This window comes from Magnolia sinica, chromosome 13 (genome assembly GCF_029962835.1).
Source record: "Magnolia sinica isolate HGM2019 chromosome 13, MsV1, whole genome shotgun sequence".
Lineage (NCBI taxonomy): Eukaryota > Viridiplantae > Streptophyta > Magnoliopsida > Magnoliales > Magnoliaceae > Magnolia > Magnolia sinica.
This window is the reverse complement of record NC_080585.1, coordinates 5,334,016-5,353,093: the sequence shown is the minus strand read 5'-3', so window position 1 is coordinate 5,353,093 and position 19,078 is coordinate 5,334,016. Positions and strand designations below refer to the sequence as shown.

The window sequence follows — 19,078 nt, the reverse complement described above, 5'->3', positions numbered from 1 at the left end:
AACGAGGGGGTATTTACAGAGAAAATTGGAAAAGAATTTCTGGCGTTTGTTTTGTTTGAAGAGTCTTTGGACATTACATTGCCAGGAAAGAGAAAGCGAAGGGGCAGAGAGAGAGAGAGAGACAGAGAGGGAGGAGAATTTCGTAATTTTTCAAGGGAGAGGGGGCTAGAACGGGAAATCTCGTGGAAGTAGCTTTGGCCCTCTCTCACATCCCGAAATCCCTCTTTTCATCTTCTCCTCCCTCCAAAATCCTTCTTTTTCCGCCATTAAAACGCCTCTCTGCATCTTAATCCCATTTGGGTGTCTTTCAATTCTTTTTTGGTTTCCTTCTCTTCGCTGTTTCAGGTCTCTTCTTTTTCTTTTTTCCATCTCCAAAGGTCAAAATCTGGGATTTTTCTTTGGAAGTCTGTGGGTTTTTCTTTCTTCCCTTCCTCACGTTTTCGACTGTTGAAATATCTTCCTCAGCTCTTGAAAGGAATTGGGTTTCTCTCTGTTTCTTGGTTTTCAACAGATCTTCGAAAGACTGCTGTTTTCTCTGGAAAAAGAAAAATCTTTTTTTTTTTTGCCAATGAAAGGATCTAAAGCTATGTGAGGAAATTGGTTTTTTTTTTATTTTTACTTTTATTTCTTTCCTGTTTTTTTGTTTCAGCAGGAAGAAAAAACGGACATTTGAAGCTGGATCTTTGAAGGGTGGTGGTTATTTCTGCAAAAAAAAAAAAACTCTGTTTTCTTCATTTTTTTGGCTCTTTCTGCCATTAAAAGACCGTGAAATCTCTGGATTGGGCTTTCTTGGATTTGGATTTTCTTCAAAATCTCTAGCAAAACGTCTTTTTATTAATTCTCCTCTCTTCTTTTGGCTGCAATCTTTTATTTTCTAGGTTTTTCTCTCTTCAACCAAGAAAAAGATTGAAGCTTGAAGCTTAGATCCATGGGCAATTGCTGTGGTTCACCCGGCGTCTCTTCAGAGAAAAAGAAAGCTAAGAAGCAGAACCCGTTCTCGATCGACTACAACGTGACTCATGGCTCCGGTGGTGGAAAGTTCTCGGTCTTGAAAGATCCGACTGGCCGAGACATTGGGACCCGGTATGATCTTGGCGGCGAGCTCGGCCGAGGGGAATTCGGAATCACGTACCTCTGCACCGATAAATCCACAGGCGAGCACCTTGCCTGCAAATCGATCTCGAAGAAGAAGCTGAGGACCGCCGTCGACATTGAGGACGTGCGGAGGGAGGTGGAGATCATGAAGCATTTGCCCAAGCACCCGAACATCGTGAGCTTGACAGACACCTACGAGGATGACGATGCCGTCCATCTCGTTATGGAGCTGTGCGAAGGAGGGGAATTGTTCGATCGGATCGTCGCAAGAGGACATTACACTGAGAGGGCAGCTGCGGCCGTCACCCGCACTATCGTTGAAGTCGTGCAGGTTTGATCTTGACCGCCTATTTTTGTTGCATTGACCTGATCTTTGTCTTGTTTGCGTCTGCGTTGATTCTGTTCATTTGATTTACTGGTTTATATGGAGATTGTGGGTGTTGTCGCTTTTTCTATCTTGATTTGATTTTGATGAGTTTGTGGAATATTGCTTTGTTAGGATCTTGGGTTCTGTACTTTGTTATGGTTCTGATTCTTGTTTGTTAAGATATAGGTTTTTCTTATTTTCTATTTTTTATTATTATTTTGGTGAATTTGTGGGAATTTTTGTTTGGTTGGGATTATTGATTTGATATCTATGAGACTGTAGATTCTAGTTTTCTGCAATCGAATTTCAGATATGTTTGATACCGATATTTCTGTGGTGAAAACCCGACTTCCCATTTTCTATGAAAATCATCTCTATATTCTCTCATTGTAAAGCTCAGTTTTGGTTGATATAACGGTATTTGGAATTTATCATGGCTTCCTAGCAACCGCTTTTCACAACTCCATTTCCACAGGATTTGGAAGGACATCATTTGTTTCGAGATCCATCATGCATATGTCCTGATCACGAAAGATGCTCGCCTTTCCTGTTCCGGTGGTCCTCAAACATGGAACTGCCACTGTTCTTATTTTTTGCTGTTGCTGTCCTATAAAAAGTCATGGTCGGTCATTGATTCTGTATCTGAAGTTTCCACTAAGTTGCAACCTTTATTCCAAAATGTTTTTTTTTTTTTTTTTTGATTTTCCGCGTGTTCTCAGACTCCTGCTCATACCATTGGCTTCGCCTTTTTAATGATCGGGTATTGGAATTTTCAGTCATCCTTTCTTTGTGTTGAATTGAATCTTATAATAGCATGATTGGTTTCCATGGTGACTTGGTTTTGATGCTCAGAATCTTCACATTTCCATGCGTGAAATTCCCACTAAGTTGTGGCCTTTACTCTTGTTTATTTATGATGGCCTTCTTTGATGCTCTCATCTATTGAGTTTTTGGTGCTGCACATTTGTTACTGAAAAGAAGATTTGGTAGTAATCATGCCTTTTTCATTTGGAATATTCCTGGGAATTTTGAATTTGGCTTGTGATGTGCCGACATGGTCTCAAAATATATATTTATTTTTCTATCTTTTTTTCCCCCTTTTGCAGATGTGTCACAAGCACGGGGTAATGCATCGGGACCTCAAACCCGAGAACTTCTTGTTTGCGAACAAGAAGGAATCCTCTCCACTCAAGGCAATTGATTTCGGGCTCTCTGTATTCTTTACACCTGGTAGGTCCTTGGAAATCCTTGTTTCTGATCATACTAGTACACAAATGCTTAATATTTTCTTGATTATTCAAGCTCCATGTAAATATGAGGCTCATTTGGTTGTACCCCAGAATGAGAATGGAACGGAATGCAGTTGATCTGTGAGCATTGTTGTTTAAGTCGAAATGTTTGGTGCGTCCCATAAAATGTAGATGGTGGGATGCACTAAAAGTTCCCAATTGCAAAATCCGCCCACATGATAATGCAGTGATGGTGGTGGATCCGATCTGTTATCATTGGATTGCTATTTCGGGCACTGGATGCATGTTACCACCTGCAATTTTGGTAATGCCCAAATTGTCCATAGATGGTTAACTACTAATGCACTCCTGTCTATGTTTAAAAGGAGAGTTGCATATAATTTGTTGTGCTATTTATTTTGCCTTCTGGGCATTTAAGTACCAGGCACCATATTGCACTAGCAGTTCTTTTTCCCCATGCCGTAACTGAAAATTCTTGGTTTTACACAGGTGAACGCTTTACGGAGATAGTCGGCAGTCCTTATTACATGGCTCCCGAGGTGCTGAAACGAAATTATGGCCAAGAGGTCGATGTCTGGAGCGCAGGAGTGATTCTTTACATCTTACTTTGTGGGGTCCCACCTTTCTGGGCAGGTCAGTTTTTCCCTTCATATTTACTGTTAATTTTTTATTTTTTTTTGTTGGTTCTGTTTCGATTGGTGGAATCTAAAATGTAGATTTGGAAAGGAAAATGAATCCTAAATAACCTGTTTGTTTTATAATTCATTATTTCTGGAAATGTGGATAAGTCAATGGTAAAAAAGTGAGAGTTCTCTCTAAAAAAATGTGGAAATCTCCACTTAGGTTTTTCTTTTAGGAAATGGAAACCACCATTTTTTTAAAGGAAAACCGTGGAAATAGAAACTGATTGTCACAGTTTTTTTTTTTTTTGTTACACGCACACACACCCCCACACACTCACGCTGTAGTGGGATTTTACCACCTATGGATACTCAAACCCTTGATCGGGTGTTGAAACTCCTGTGAGTCTACCACCGGAGCAAGAGTAAGGATCCTGATTGTCACAGCTGCTTTTGTTTTCGCAAACTCCTGTGAGTCTACTACCGGAGCAAGAGTAAGGATCCTGATTGTCACAGCTGCTTTTGTTTTCGCAAATGGCCAAAAACCTCACGGTTGAGCTAAAAGATTTCTTTTCCACTGTAGAAAAATGGATTTCGCTAATCCAACCAGGGCTGCCTGGGAAGCTGGAAATGGTTGGAAATAAAATCGATTTCCACAAATGTTGTTTTCCGCTGTTTGCATTGTAAAAAGTAGCAGGGGAAATTGTTTCTCATTATTATGCTTTTCCTCAGAGAATGAGTGAATTGATTTCTTCTCAAAAAGCTTATCCATAGACAGTTCCTCTAGAATGAGAGATGTCTCTCGCCATTGACTATTGACCTTTCAACGTTTCCATCGAAATCAACCATGCAAAACAAACAACGTACATTGGTTTCATGCCTGCAGCTTTCCCTATAGAATTCCGCTTGGGTTTTCCATGTCCACGGTTTGGATTCTTCCTTCCCACAGGACTTGAACTGGAGGGGCTTGCCCATTGTTTTAAGCGGGTGAAAAACTCATTTAAGTGCTCAAGTCCCTGTCCTATTTTTCTTAGCTGGCCATGTTTTACTTCAAGCTCTTTTTGATATTTGCTCTCCCTTCTCCTCTTTCTAAGATTTTATTGTTTTGCTTGCAGAAACTGAACAGGGAGTTGCGCAGGCTATTATTCGGTCCGTTATTGATTTTAAAAGAGACCCCTGGCCTAAGGTGTCAGATAATGCCAAAGACCTTGTGAAGCGGATGCTTGATCCAGATCCTAAGCGACGGTTGACAGCTCAAGAAGTTCTTGGTAATGTTCCACTGTTTATTTCCTCGATCTGAATATGTGCACTTATATGATGCAAATAAATTATATTGTTTAAGCTTCCAAAAGAATTATTTTTCTTTGTTGAAGTCTAGATAGATGCATGCGACTTTCAAATTGTTGTTGCTTAAAACATATACTATTCCATTTTCTCTTAATACCTTTTTTCAGGAGGAGAACTAAAATGTTTTTCATTTATAAGTTGCATTCATGGTCGAAGAAAGCCTAGCTCTCCCTTTAAGAGAAAAAAAAATTGTGATCGAAGATAAAATGCTTAAGAAGCTTTTTCTATAGTCTGGTGTATTCTCTTTATCATAGTGAAGATATCAAAATCATCTCAAAGGTCCTAGTAGCATGGGAGGAGACCATTTGGATTTCTTTGGTTGGTGATAATTTCTCTCACAGAACCCATTGCGATCACAAATCATCTCTAACAGAAATACAACGGGATTTCTCCTATGCAAACAGGTCCTGACTTGTCTGTTGAAGGGAGTTTGATTGCTGTACTTTACTGTGCTGAAATTGAACTTTCTGTGAAGTTCTCCATTGAGTTTATGGTAGATGAATATAGGGTCCTGATACATCAGGATGCAAATGGTATCCTGAATCAGTGATATGCCCATTTCAGACAAGTGGGTCCCATGGTTCGTGATCCTGTTGATGTGATGGCACCACCACTGATGGTGTATGCCTCAAAATTCTTCCAGATTGAATGGTCCTAGCTATGTAATCTTTGGTCTTTATTCTATGTTGCTGTATCTTTCTTACCCATCTATTCATTGACCACTGGTTGAAGGGTTAGGAACTTCCATTCTGAGAGATTTTGAGACACCTGTCCATGGTGGGGCCTCCCATGCCCACAAGGTCTGGATCACATGACCATGGTCCTACTGGGTGAACTGCATGTCAGCATGCATTCAGTCTCTCATTCACTGTTTGCACGTTGAAAATTTTTCAAAAATTTTGAAATAGCTTATGATGATGGATTTCCTGATTTTCCTTGCGTCTTGTTCAAAGTCTGTTATGCTTAAATGTCTGAGATATTTTCATTGTGGCAGCTCTTAACATATAAGAGCAATGCCCTTACTCTTTGAAGAAACTATCCTTTTAAAGATATAATCCTGTTAACCTTCTCTACGAGTCATATGCTGACTTTGGTGTCCTTCCTCATTATACATTTCATTGTAATCATGGATGTATGAATACTTACATGCCCCATTTGGAATGTCCATGGAATGTGGATTTGGAAATGCTGTTCACTGCTGATTTCTTCTCAAATGGATGGAGATGACTGTGATTTATCATTTTCATTGAATATGTGAATTAGAGCCCAAATGCGGATGGGAAAGCATTGAGGCATCTTGCCACATAGTTCAAAAACCTGAAAACTTGATTCAATGTTCAGCCGGGGTGCGTTGACTCGAAGACTTGGCCCGACTTGACTCAATATTTAATTCTTGTAACTTGAAAAGTATTAGGAATATAAGGAGATTTTTAAAATAGTTAAATTTAGTATAAATAATTTAGAATGTAGCTCAAATCAACAACAATACTGATACCTCTCTGGTTAAGGGTGTTGTCCTTTGGTTGAGGTTGGAGTTCGATTCCCATTCCCACATTCGTTATTTTTAATAAAATCCCTCCCTAGGAGGTGAGTGACTCGGTTGTGTCTCTCTGAGTCCAGGCCAATTCAGGCCCAGTACAGAGTTTCCTGGTGACTCAGCTTGAAATCTCACTGAGTTGAGTTGACTCGGTCGAGTTCAAGTTGAGTCGGCGTGTTTTGGAACTATATCTTGCCATCCACATTTTGGGCAGCATGACAAACAGTCTGCTGCTGCTGCATAATGTTCATGGTTTGAGATGCTTTTTTTCTTTTGTTGAAATTCCCTATTATCTGATTCTGCTGCATCTTTTTTATGCCTGTGAAGTAGCCAAACTGGAACACAGTAGCACCTAAGCATCTTCTTGATTCTTTTTGAGTGCAGATCATCCTTGGCTGCAAAATGCCAAGAAGGCCCCGAATGTCCCTCTCGGTGAAACTGTTAAAGCAAGGCTCAAGCAATTTTCTGTAATGAACAAGTTCAAGAAGAGAGCTCTAAGAGTAAGATTCGAAAGACCGCTAGGATTTTTTGGTCTGTTGCTGTCAATTACTATTGCGGGTCCCAGTCTCTTAAAAGGACTGATCTTGGCAAAGTTTGGCCCTGCTCTCTTATATAAGTCCTTGTTGGCTGACACCGCTTTGGAATTTCTCCTTTGCAGGTTGTGGCTGAACATTTATCTGTGGAGGAGGCTGCTGGCATAAAGGAGATGTTCCAAATGATGGACACAAACAATCAAGGCCAGATTACACTCGAGGAATTGAAAGTCGGTTTGCAAAAGATTGGTCAGCAGGTCCCAGACCCTGATCTTCAGATATTAATGGAAGCTGTATGTGTCCCTAACCCAACCATTTTTTTTTTCTTTATCTTTTTTTTTTTTCTTTTTCTTTTTTGGGAAATGATTTTGGGTTTCCATTGGTAACTGGAAGATTTAGTACCAATGGTTCACAGCCATCCATTCATTGATGGGCAGGAATCTCTACATGCAGTCAAAGGTGGGTTTGGGGGAATTCCTACTTTGGATGCAGCCCAATCAGTTAAAAAATCTGGTCCAAATCAACCCAGCCTGGGCCTAATCAATTTTAACATTCGGCCCCAAGCCAATCGACACCCTGACTATTGACCACCCTAATTTTTTTTTTTAAAAATAATTAATGCCATTGTTTGTATTGCAGAATTTGTTTGTTTTAAGTCTCATTAGTTGAAGAGAATTATCTTTGCATTGAGTCAGTTTCTCATTTTTGTGACAGGCTGATGCTGATGGGAATGGCGCTCTAGACTATGGAGAATTTGTTGCCGTCTCAATCCACCTAAGAAAGATGGGCAACGACGAGCACTTGCACAAGGCATTCTTGTATTTCGATCAGAACAAAAGTGGATTCATAGAGATCGAAGAGCTCACGGACTCCTTAGCTGATGACTTGGGAGAGAACTCTGAGGAGGTCATCAATGCCATTATCCGCGATGTAGACACAGACAAGGTCAGCTACACACACACATCAATTGCTTGCACTGCCCCAACTCTTTGAATCTCAATTTATTTCCTTAAAATCCTCTTGTATACTTGTAATAATCCGAAATGAGGGGACTTTTGCAGGATGGACGCATAAGCTATGAGGAGTTTGCAGCCATGATGAAGGCAGGCACGGATTGGAGGAAAGCATCGAGGCAGTATTCAAGAGAACGGTTCAATAGCCTCAGCTTGAAGCTGATGAAGGAAGGATCTTTGCAATCAACCAATGGGGGTAGATGAAACTGAAAAAAAAAAGGAGAAAAAAAGTGAAGAAAAATGGGAAATCCTCCTTTGTTGGGTGTTATAAAATTATTTTTTTATTCAAGTTCTTCTCAATGGAGGGAGGGGAAAATGTCGATTATTTTTCTTTTGGGGTGAGGGAGAGAGTGATTTGGTTTTCTGAAAAAAAACATATATTACTCTTCTTTGGTATCCCTTCAATAGAGAAAGAGGTTGCATGGGAAGGTACACAGCCTTTTCTAAGTGAAAAGTGGAACTTATTGTTGTAAATTCTTGTTTGATTAATGCCTTCTATTTTGGGGTGTAAGCCATCTTTGAAAATTTGTTTGGCTGAAGTCATATTTGCTTCCCACCTGCATTGGAAATTTCAAATTTTGGGTGTTTGGAAAGTACACGCGTAAAGCATTTCCTGAAATGTAATGACTAATGAGGTTTGGGATCACAGCTTCAGGAGTGTAATCTGCATGCATGTAGTTTGAGTGCTGCTGCTTGTCTGCCGTTCCTCCTGGCATTGATGTTCCACCCTCTATTAATTAGTCTAGATGGAAATCAATCAGCCATGAAAAACTGCAAATGCACTGTTTGGGCATCACGAGAACGCCATTTCATTAAACTTTCAAGGTGGGATTGAGAGAATAAACTAAAGTCTTCTTCTGACTTCATTGGAGTTTCTCAACTATGTATAACTCACAACTATTAATTTTACCAGAGCTTTGCAGTTTAAAAATTCAAAAGACAATGGAAGGCATTGAAATAATGCTATGCATATTTTGGTAATTTGGAGGTGTGGCTACTTCGCAATGTATGGTTCACATTTACTTGTGAAATAGTAAATGGTTTAGATTTTATCTGTGGTGACTCTATTTGGACCCACCTTTGCCTGCAGCTGGCACTTCGTATTTATTGCTGCCTGTATCCCTTGTCTACTTTCCAAGTGTAGTTTGCACTCCTGTCTTTGCAAGTAGGCTGCACCTTGTCTCTATCTACCCATAGCCTGTACAAGCCTTCGGATGCTCTCTCCCTTATCTCTTCGCGTGCATTGCACGAGCTTTCTAGATTGCATATAAAGCTAGTTTGAATGCTTTGGCTATTGGAGAATAAAATTGTGGTTTAAATATAGTTTGGCAAGAAATGGTTCAGATTTTACTATTGGAGAATAGTTTGGCGAGGAATGGTTCAGATTTTACCGCACAAGGTGTTACAGGCATCTCTTAGATTGAATTCACTTCCTTTCACTTCTTTTAATTCATATGGATAACATAGATCTTTCATCTTCTCTCCTTGTGGCTAACACAAGGCGTCTAATTAGGTAAGTTGTACGATGAAAGTGTTGTGGAGCCTACTTTTATGAATATTGTATATATGTTGCATTGGCTCATCTTAGAATGCCAACTTGTAAATTAGAAACTAAAGTGGGTGGCAATTGTTGGGGAATTGCGGAAGCACACATAAATTAATCAAGCAAAGTAATCAAATAGCACAAACAAACCTAGTCACGAAGACTTGAAATTTAACGTAGAAAAACCCTTTCAGAAAAAATTCAAGATATAAAGCGACAAATATCACGATGAAAGCAGAAATTACAAGAGAGAAAATATCCGATTCGGATAAGCCTTGAATCTTCCTTTTACAAGCCATTAAAAACCTTAAGAACAAATTAAAAAGTTCTAAGATATACTCCAATCCCGATTACACCCTTATATATAGCCTTAAGGAGAATCACAATCAAAATCGGAAACAAATGTCGTAGATACGCAATTTTATGTAACTCAACGCGTTCTTTCGATGAGACTTCAATGACATTGACAAACTGTCGATGGCATCGAATAAACGACCAAAACGTTCTAATGACTAAACATGATTTTCTCAGATTTTACTAATGTCATTGATTAAGCTTTCGATGTCATCAAACAACCTTCAATGACATCGCATTGGGTACCTAAAGTGTTTAGTAACCAACTTGATAAATTTTGAATTTTACAGACGACATTGAATTATCATCAATAGACATGTTGATTTATAGATTTAAAGCATCAATCAACAACAATATAAAAAAATAGTAAAGTCCGGTCGGCCACCGTTCCTTCTCTCTCCAATATTCACCTATTTGTAGTCTCGGCTTTTCTCTTTGCCTTTCTCCTTTTCTCACTGAATGCAATTTGCATACTTAGTAAACTATGTGGAGCTAACACATGCTGTTTCCATAGCTTATTTTATGGCATGAGCTCAAATTGAAGTATATCCAAAGCTCAAGTGGATCACACCTCAAGAAAAGGTGGGGATAATGGCGTCCAACACTAAAACCTTCCTAGGGCCCATAGTGATATCTATTTGCCATCCAACCTATTCCCAAGATCATGTAGACAAATGAAAGGAAAACACAAATATCAACTTGATCCAAAACTTTTGTGGGCGTAAGAAGTTTTCAATGGTAGGCATTTAATTCACACCATTTCCTATGGTGCATTCTACTTGAGCTTTGCATATGCTTCAATTGGAATCATAATCTAAATGAGCTGTTAAAATGGATGAATAACATGTATAAAAGATATAGATCACAATGAGACCCATAGAGTTTATTCAGTATGCGATGCCATACTAACTCAGCACACAATTTGCTTCTTTTCTCACTCTTATTTGTGTCTCTCCATCCTTTCTATATCCCCTCCTCTCATCTAATATAACCATACTCAAGTGATTAAGACAACTACTTCAAAATTGAGGATGGATCATTCTTTCTATAAAATTTAAATTATAATTCTAACTCAAATTCAAGGGCTAATTCATTCTCTTACAATTAAGGTAAACTACTACTTACACATTATTTCAAATTCAGATATTATTAAATGCCTAGGCTCACTTTACTAACCCGAATGATTTGGCCTACTAATTAATTCATGGATTAGGCTCATTTTACTGATCTGAATGGTTTGGCCCATCCATTCACACTTGGACTCTTAACATCCTTGATTAACGTGCATTTAATAACTATAAACACAAATAGAAAATAGAGCAAATGACTAAACTACCCTTACATGTAACATCATTTAGCAACCCAAAAATGTGAAAGGATGGTCCAATAAGAACCACAGTAAAGAGACCAGTTTTGCCTCTGTGGATTACAACTTAAACGGGTGTAATCCAGTTGGCAGCCATGAGGGTAAAAATGTCATTGCGCCTCTTGCTTAAAACCCTTTTAGAAGCTGTTAAAGCAAGGCTTTGCTAAAAATTAATGGTCTGAATCAAGTTCCCCTATCATCCAATCAAACGCAACTGAGTTAGTTGAGAAATGGAGGGGCAGTATCAGTCATTCTGCATGAGGTGAACGTTAAACTCCTGTTACCGACGTTCAGTACTGTAACTCGCTGCACTCTATGATCTTTCCTACTAACATGCCACTTATTATTAAAATCAGTACCACTAAAAAGCTATGATCCACTTTTCAGATAACCGTTGTCAAAAATAAGGTCGATCAGATTAATATATGGACCACACCTGCAATTTGATTCATATCATCATGTGTCCATTCATTCTAATGACTTAACCCGCCTGATAATCGGACTGAATGGCCTGATTTTCGTCCCAGATGATCTTCATGGTTCGGCCTACCATTTATACGGTACTGATTTCCTACAGAAGTGGAATGTTAGCAGGAAAGATCGTGCGGTGCTACAAACCTTGCCTGTATCTCATAAGTTCTCTGTTAGCAGACTAAGCAAAGGCCAAAGAAAATATTCCCGTGGTGGGGAGAATATACGGGGTCATTCTCTATTAATGCATGGAAAATCTGGTGATTGGGTTATTAGGAGCCGTCCATTTTTGACTTGTTTGATGTGGGAGAATGTAAAGTTAGAACTAGTAGGTTGGTGGCTATCCGTTTTTGGGCCACCCTTAAATGATCCATGAACATATTTTGTCCACTTGAGTGTATGGAAATGTGATCTGGACCGCTCATCATGGTAGCTCTACATCAGATAACCTTTTCTAATTAAAGTGGAACATCAGGTGGTTTGGCCTTTTGTAAGAAATTGATTGGAGCGTTAAGATCATCTGATTTGTGTCGGTTTTGATGTATGGACCTTAGATCGTAAGGTCCACCTGATGAACGGATCAGATCTCTTTACGTGACAGTGGATCAAGGACCCTACCTGTAGAAACCTAGAACCGTATACGTAATGTGCAACTTTTGGGCAATGATATCTCAGAGCGGCCCTACCAACTTATGATAGAGCTACCTTCCACCGTCGAACCGGGACGGTAGATGGTGAATAACGACCGTCCATCTAGTGGGGCTTCCTTATAGTTATAGGGCCGTGGTTCAAAAACCAAACTAATAGAACAATCCTAGCCATTCCTTTCACAAACATTTCGATATGAATATCAATCGCTAGCACTTTTCTTTGTTTTCCCGTCCATTTGAGGGCCACCAGTCGAATGTTTAGGAGCATCCGTTTTTTGCTGTATTTTAATCATGCCTCATCCATTGTAGGGACTACTAGTTGTACGGTCCCGATCCAAACTCCATCATGCCATGTGGACGGTGGAAGGGTGGATGTACGGCTCCTGAGAGCACCGTACAAATACTTGAATCTGCAAATGCGAAAAATCCTCTCCACGACAAACCGCCAAAAGCAAACCAAAGAAAAAAGAAGCTCCCCTAGATCACGTGCGTTTGCACGGAAAGTTAACGTGAGATTGAGACGTGTGGGGCTCATATGTGATGTTTAAATAGAATCAAAACCGTGAAGATGTTGTGAAACCTCATTCTCACCGTACATCTCAAGAATCATCCTGATAAAAAATTCATGTGTGACACACCATGCAGAAAAATGTACATTCATGCTTAAAACCTATATATTCACGCGGTGTGGGTTAATGGTTTTTGTTACGCGAGGGCCTGTCTTTTGGAAGTTTTTATCGATGTTGTCGTTTTCGAAAGTAGACCATGAGTTTTAAAAAGTAAGGGCAATGGACGGTGGCACTAATCAAATCAGGGGCTGATTGAAGACGTATGCGATAGAAAAAATTAGCACGGTAGACTCTTCCATTGCATGTCTTTCTTTTTTATGCACCCGAAAACTTATGTTACGGAAGTAGATTTCTAAGGTATGAAATTAGGGTTGACTATGTGGATTCGGATCAAATAAAAAAAGTAAGTGATACCTCAGGCCTATAGTAAAAAATTACCCACGATGGGACAAATTAGCACTGTAGACTCTTCCCTTGTTCTCGTTGTTGTTTTATTTATTTATTTATTTATTTAATGGTGGTAACATACATATGGTGTACATGTGCGGTTTTTAGGCCATCCAAATGGGGTTCGTAGTGGATGTAGCATGATATGGATTTTAAAATCGATTGGATGATATTAACAATCTCTCTCTCTCTCTCTCTCTCTCTCTCTCTCTTACTTATTTCTTTGAATTTCTGGGGCCCAATTATTAAAACCATTCATTGGATTGAATGGTTATGAATGTCTCATGTCCATTGTCGAAAATGGGTCCCATATGTTCAGTGGCAGTGGGCCCATACATGCAAGATCACTCCACATGCATAGTAGACCATATCGTGAACGTTAATTCCCTCAACATAGGTGGATTATGAATCGTAGAGAGGGTTATAGTGGGACAAATGCACGTTTGTCTGACTCATTGAACCATCCAAACAATTGATCCACACAAATGGATGGATGATGCCTGATTTAAGATCTGCACCATTAGTTTCATTGGTGTTTGTTGTTGATTTGATTATGAATATATTTTTTGATGTGGTCTACTTCGCTATTTATAGATTTTTCGGTGGAATTGTGATCATTGTAGCGACATTATATATTGTTAACTATAAAATGATAGTTGCATTTAGTCATTCGTGCTTTACTTTTGTAGAGTATGTTTTTATTAAGATAGTCGATTATCAATTATGTCTTAATGTTGACTTAATCTTAACGGTTCCTTGTCTTTATCCATAGGTTACACAAAGCAGTATAATTTTTCAAAACCTGATCATTAATGAGCTGCATTTTGTATATTTAATATATGTCATGAAGATATTATGTCTACCCCGTGGTTACATATGCATCATCGAATCTATCATTATTAGATTTTACCCAAACACCCCTTCATATAATTTCAATGATTTATAGAGCTTAGCTTGATGCATTCAAATGAGCCTAGGGCTTCTTATGCATTGGTTATCTTCTTACAATTAGTATCAAAGTCAACGTCACATTCTTGGATGGAGTGGCTTGTGGAAAGGGTAATCTAACTAGAGTGAAAACCATCGCCACGTGAAAAGTACTAAAACAATTATCATATAGACCCCAAGTAAAGAAATGCTACTTAGATAACTAAAGTGCAATCATCATATTTTAGAAAAATACCACTAGGCAAAGAGACTAGATCGAGTGCCACTATAAAGCGGGTGGTGCAAACATTGGGTAGAATATGGTGGAATGTTTAGAATAAAATATATTATATAAATAAAATAACTTGGGTTAGGGCTCTTTTTAACTACCATAAAAGTTAAGCTCCTCTCTAGAACTACCAAACCAAAGTTCTTAATGGTTCTCTCACCATTGCTGAAGTTTTACCCTTACATGGCAAAAATGGTATATAAAGCAAAAAAGGGATGCCATATTTCATCTGAAAGCTTCCCATGTTTTTTATTATATTTTTATTTGTTGGGACGAATGATGCAGCCAGTACAGGCTACTGCAGGCCTTTCAGGCAAACCGATCTAGGCCTCCTCTCTGTTTGCTACTTTGCATCTCGCTGGAGATGTTGGGGAAGCATTATAATATTATTTTGTTAAGCCCCGTGACAAACCATGGGGGACGTTTTACCACACTGCATGAGGCTGGAGTTGTTGGGGGAGCACTAAAATATTATTTTGTTAAGGCCGTTAACAAACCAAGTGAGACCTTTTTATGGGCTACCCCGCATCTCACATGTCCCACACTAGAACCCACCGTGTGACCATTATGCATCTCAAAAACTCCACCTTGTGGGCTACCCTGCATCTCACAAGTCCCACACTAGGACCCACTACGTGGCCATTATGCATCTCACAAACCCTGTCTTGTGGGCCACCCTGCATCTCACAAGTCCCACACTAGGACCCACCGTGTGGTCATTATGTATCTCACAAACCCCACCCTGTGGGCCACCCTGCATCTAACAGGTCCCACATTGGGACCCACCGTGTGGCCATTATGTATCTCACAGACCTGACCTTGTGGGTCACCCTGCATCTCATAGGTACCACACTGGAACCCACCGTGTGGCCATTATGCATCTCACAAACCCCACCTCATGGGCTACCCAACATTTCACGGGTCCCACATTGGTACCCACCGCGTGACCATTATGCATCTCACAAACCCCACCTTGTGGGCCACCGTGCATCTAATAGGTCCCACACTGGGACCCACCATGTGGCCATTATGCATCTCACAAACCTCACCTTGTGGGCCACCCTGCATCTCACCGACCCACCATGTGGCCATTATGCATCTCACAAACCCTACTTTGTGGGCTACCCCACATCTCACAAGTCCTACGGTGGGACCCATCTTGTGGCCATTATACATCCCGCAGACCCCTCTACGTGGGTGACCCCACCCAACGTGGAGATGCACCTGCATCATACACCTAAGTTATGGATCTATCTAGGTCTGAAAATAGCTGTACGCGCCACATTCACCGCGCGGATTTCACGTACACATCACAGTGGGACCCACACAGCTCGATCGCACGACAACTTCACGTGTGTTCGGACCAGGATGTGAACGAAACAAAAGGAGTAACGGTTAGCTATCCTTTACCGTTATAAGGCTGTTTCCTTTTCGCGCCAAATACAGTTACTCCTTTCCATGGATATAAACCTCCCCAAAACCCCTCTCTTAACTCAAGTAACTCTAACTAAAGATCCAAAAGCCTGGAATTCGATCATCCGATACCACGCAAAGCTGAAAAATGACCAAGCAATCCTCAAATCATTCGCTGCAATGGAAGCCTCAGGTTCTCCTGTGAATAATTCCACTCTGCCGCTCGTTCTCAAGGCCTGCGCTCGGCTGCAGGCCGTCAAACTGGGAAAAAAGATCCATTCTGATATTCAGAACACGCCATTAATCAAAGATGTCCGTGTTCAAACTGCATTTATAGATTTTTATTGTAAATGTGGGTTTTTCTATTATGCACGCCGCTTGTTCGACGAAATGACTAGAAGAGATTTGGTTTCTTGGAACGCTTTGATTTCTGGCTATGTGGGGAATTCCCAGTACGAAGATGCTATAGCTCTGTTCTTCAGGATGCGAAAGGAGAATCTGGAACCCAATTCAATTACTCTGGTGAGTCTGCTCTCTGCTTGTGCCGAGATGTTGGAGTTAAGATTAGGACAGGAGATACACTGTTATTGTTTGAGAAATGGGCTTTTTGATTTGAGTGTTCATGTGGGTACTTCTCTGATCGGCTTTTATTCAAGATTTGATGTGAGGGTTTCACGTTGGGTGTTTGATTCGATGGTGCTGAAGAATCTCGTTAGTTGGAATGCGATGATTTCTGGTTATTGCAATGCAGGAGAAGCCTCAGAAGCTCTGAAGCTTTTTGTACAGATGCTAGTCATTGGCATTGCTCCCTGTTCATTGACAATGCTTGTCCTTGTCCAGTCATGCGCCGATTTGGGATATCTCAAAGTGGGCAAGCAAGTTCACCAATTTTCTATTAAATCTGGGCTTTCCTCTGATATTTTTATAGGGAGTGCGTTGATTGATTTGTATGCTAAGGTCAGAAGCTTAGAATCTTCAAGTGATGTATTCGAAAACATGCCTGCCCGAGATGTTGCATCATGGAATGCCATGATGCATGCATATAAAGATTTTGGGTGTTATGAGAAAGCGCTTGATTTATTTAACAGAATGCAATTGGAAGACATGAGAGGGGATGTGATCACATTCGCAACCATGCTGTCAATATGTGCACAATGTAGCAGCTTGAGGCAAGGTAAGTGTTTGCATGCGTATATGATCAAAATTGGGCCGATAAGGAATGTTTCCATTGGAAATGCATTGTTGAGCATGTATGCCAATTTCGATTGCATGGAATCTGCCCAAAAGATCTTCTGTAAAATGCATAGATTAGATGTTGTATCATGCAACGTGTTGCTTGCTGCACTGGTACGTAACGGATCAAAAATTCAAGCTTGGGAACTCTTTAAACAGATGCGCCAAATGGGCATTGAACCAAACTCGTTTACATTGGTTTCCATTCTTGCAGCATGCAAAAACCAAGCTTCTTTGAAAACTGGCCAATCAATCCACAGTCATGCAATAAGGCATGGGAAAGAGTTCAATTCCTCTTTGCACACTGCTCTGACTGATATGTATATGGATTGTGGGGATGAGAAAACAGCTAGATGCCTTTTTGAGAGATCTTCTGATAGAGATTTGATATCATGGAATGCGATGGTTGCATGTTACGTTCGAAGCGGCCGACCAAATGAGGCACTGCTCCTCTTCCAACAGATGCAGTCAGAAGTAAAGCCCAACTTGGTCACCATGATCAATACTCTCCCTTCAATTGCTCATCTAGCAAATCTTCCACAAGGCAGATGCATGCATGCATACATCATAAGGAACTTCCCATTGCATTTAGATGTCGCCCCAGGAAATGCTCTTCTAACGATGTATGCGAAGTGTGGAAGCATACACGATGCTGAAAGGGTACTTCAGTGCCTACCCAGGAGAGACATTGTATCATATAATGCTATGATTGCCGGGTATGGAATGCATGGCCGTGGCAAAGATGCCCTCCGTGTCTTCTCTGAGATGCAAGAAGCTGGTTTGAGGCCAACCAGTGTGACTTTTGTATCAGTTCTTTCCGCTTGTAGCCATTCGGGTTTGGTAGAAAAGGGTCAGCAGCTTTTCCAATCGATGTCTTGGCATTATAATGTCGTGCCTGAGATTGTTCACTATGCATGCATGGTTGATCTGTTCGGTCGTGCAGGTTTGTTGGATGAAGCTAGAAATTTTATCGACTTAATGCCTATGGAACCAGATGCTAGTGTATGGAGAGCTTTGTTGGGCGCTTGCCGGAACTTTTCTAACATTGAACTAGCACGAGTGGTTTCCGAGAAGCTGATCGAACTAGAACCCATGAACATTGGGAACTACATCTTGTTATCAAACATCTACGCTGCAGCTGGCAATTGGGACATTGTAAGGAAGCTGAGAATGCAGATAACGGAGCAGGGCTTGCGAAAGGCTCCAGGAAGTAGTTGGGTTGTTATTAAGACCAAGGTGCATTGTTTCGTAGCAGGGGATAGATTGCATCCACAGACGGACGAGATCTACTCAAAGCTGAGTTGCTTGATGGCCAGGGTAACGGAAGCTGGATATGTTCCTGATTCGAGCTGGGTGTTGCATGATTTGGAGGACGAGGAAAAGGATCAGAGACTCTTTAGCCATAGTGAGAAGCTGGCGATTTCATTTGGGCTACTCAATGTGATCTCTGGGGCGCCGATATTGGTGACAAAAAATCTCAGGGTGTGTGGTGATTGCCACACATTTATTAAGTTGGTCAGTAAGGTAGTGGGAAGAGAAATTGTTCTCAGGGATGCGAGCCGTTTCCATCACTTCGTTGACGGTATCTGCTCATGCAAGGATTATTGGTGAGGCCCACAAGAATAAAAACCAATGTGTTGATCATGCAAAAGCAACCACATGTTAGAGTAGATGGCATGCCTGGAAAATATCTCATGGATCCACCCCATAAGGCAACTCGTGATCCATGAGATATCCTGGTGTCTGGAAAATATCTCATGGATCCACCCCGTAAGGCAACTCGTGATCCATGAGATATCCTGGTGTCCTTAGATAATCTTGCTCCAATTGTACATAGTTATAATTAGCCTCACAATATTCAGATAATATGTATGTCTTGTAACAGCCCTCCAAATCAGTGGCTGATTGTTCTCCTCTCAAGTTATTAATAGAAACCGTGCACATCCATGAGATACATCAGATTACATCTCAATCTATCTTGGTATCAGATCTATTACGAGTGCATCCACCATGTCAAGCACTTCATCTTCCTCCTTGTCGCCATCTGTTTCTAA

At 40.5% G+C, this 19,078-nt stretch overlaps 2 protein-coding genes and 1 long non-coding RNA gene across 4 annotated transcripts; 2 read left to right on the top strand and 1 right to left on the bottom strand.

Annotated features, from left to right (window-relative positions):
* Positions 1-426: 426 nt before the first annotated feature.
* LOC131222536 (uncharacterized) lies at positions 427-844 on the bottom strand. The gene is made up of 2 exons (XR_009160098.1): positions 722-844; positions 427-551 (listed from the first exon to the last, which is right to left on the bottom strand). It is a non-coding gene; the product is annotated as an uncharacterized LOC131222536 (long non-coding RNA).
* Positions 634-8,273, top strand: LOC131222535 (calcium-dependent protein kinase 20-like). Its single transcript, XM_058217651.1, has 8 exons — positions 634-1,426; positions 2,569-2,692; positions 3,202-3,345; positions 4,448-4,600; positions 6,601-6,716; positions 6,875-7,042; positions 7,464-7,694; positions 7,811-8,273. Exons 1-8 carry the CDS (start codon positions 929-931, stop codon positions 7,964-7,966), a joined length of 1,590 nt encoding a protein of 529 aa, XP_058073634.1. The 5' UTR covers positions 634-928; the 3' UTR covers positions 7,967-8,273.
* Positions 8,274-15,578: 7,305 nt separating this feature from the next.
* LOC131222532 (pentatricopeptide repeat-containing protein At3g26782, mitochondrial-like) lies at positions 15,579-18,679 on the top strand. Of its 2 annotated transcripts, XM_058217647.1 has the most exons (2): positions 15,579-16,965; positions 17,239-18,679. In XM_058217647.1, the coding sequence occupies exons 1-2, from the start codon at positions 15,837-15,839 to the stop codon at positions 18,633-18,635; spliced, it is 2,526 nt and encodes an 841-aa protein (XP_058073630.1). In that variant the 5' UTR covers positions 15,579-15,836; the 3' UTR covers positions 18,636-18,679. The 2 variants fall into 2 exon arrangements, with proteins under 2 accessions (XP_058073630.1, XP_058073629.1); XM_058217646.1 differs by having other exon boundaries at positions 15,579-18,679.
* The last annotated feature ends 399 nt before the right edge of the window (positions 18,680-19,078 follow it).

Bases quoted from the DNA above. Each gene is read 5' to 3' on its own strand.
- LOC131222535 (XM_058217651.1), top strand. From the start codon at position 929: ATGGGCAATTGCTGTGGTTCACCCGGCGTCTCTTCAGAGAAAAAGAAA. The intron at 6,717-6,874 runs GTAAGATTCGAA...TCTCCTTTGCAG, and splicing joins TCAAGAAGAGAGCTCTAAGA to GTTGTGGCTGAACATTTATC. The intron at 7,695-7,810 runs GTCAGCTACACA...GGACTTTTGCAG, and splicing joins GCGATGTAGACACAGACAAG to GATGGACGCATAAGCTATGA.
- LOC131222532 (XM_058217646.1), top strand. From the start codon at position 15,837: ATGGATATAAACCTCCCCAAAACCCCTCTCTTAACTCAAGTAACTCTA.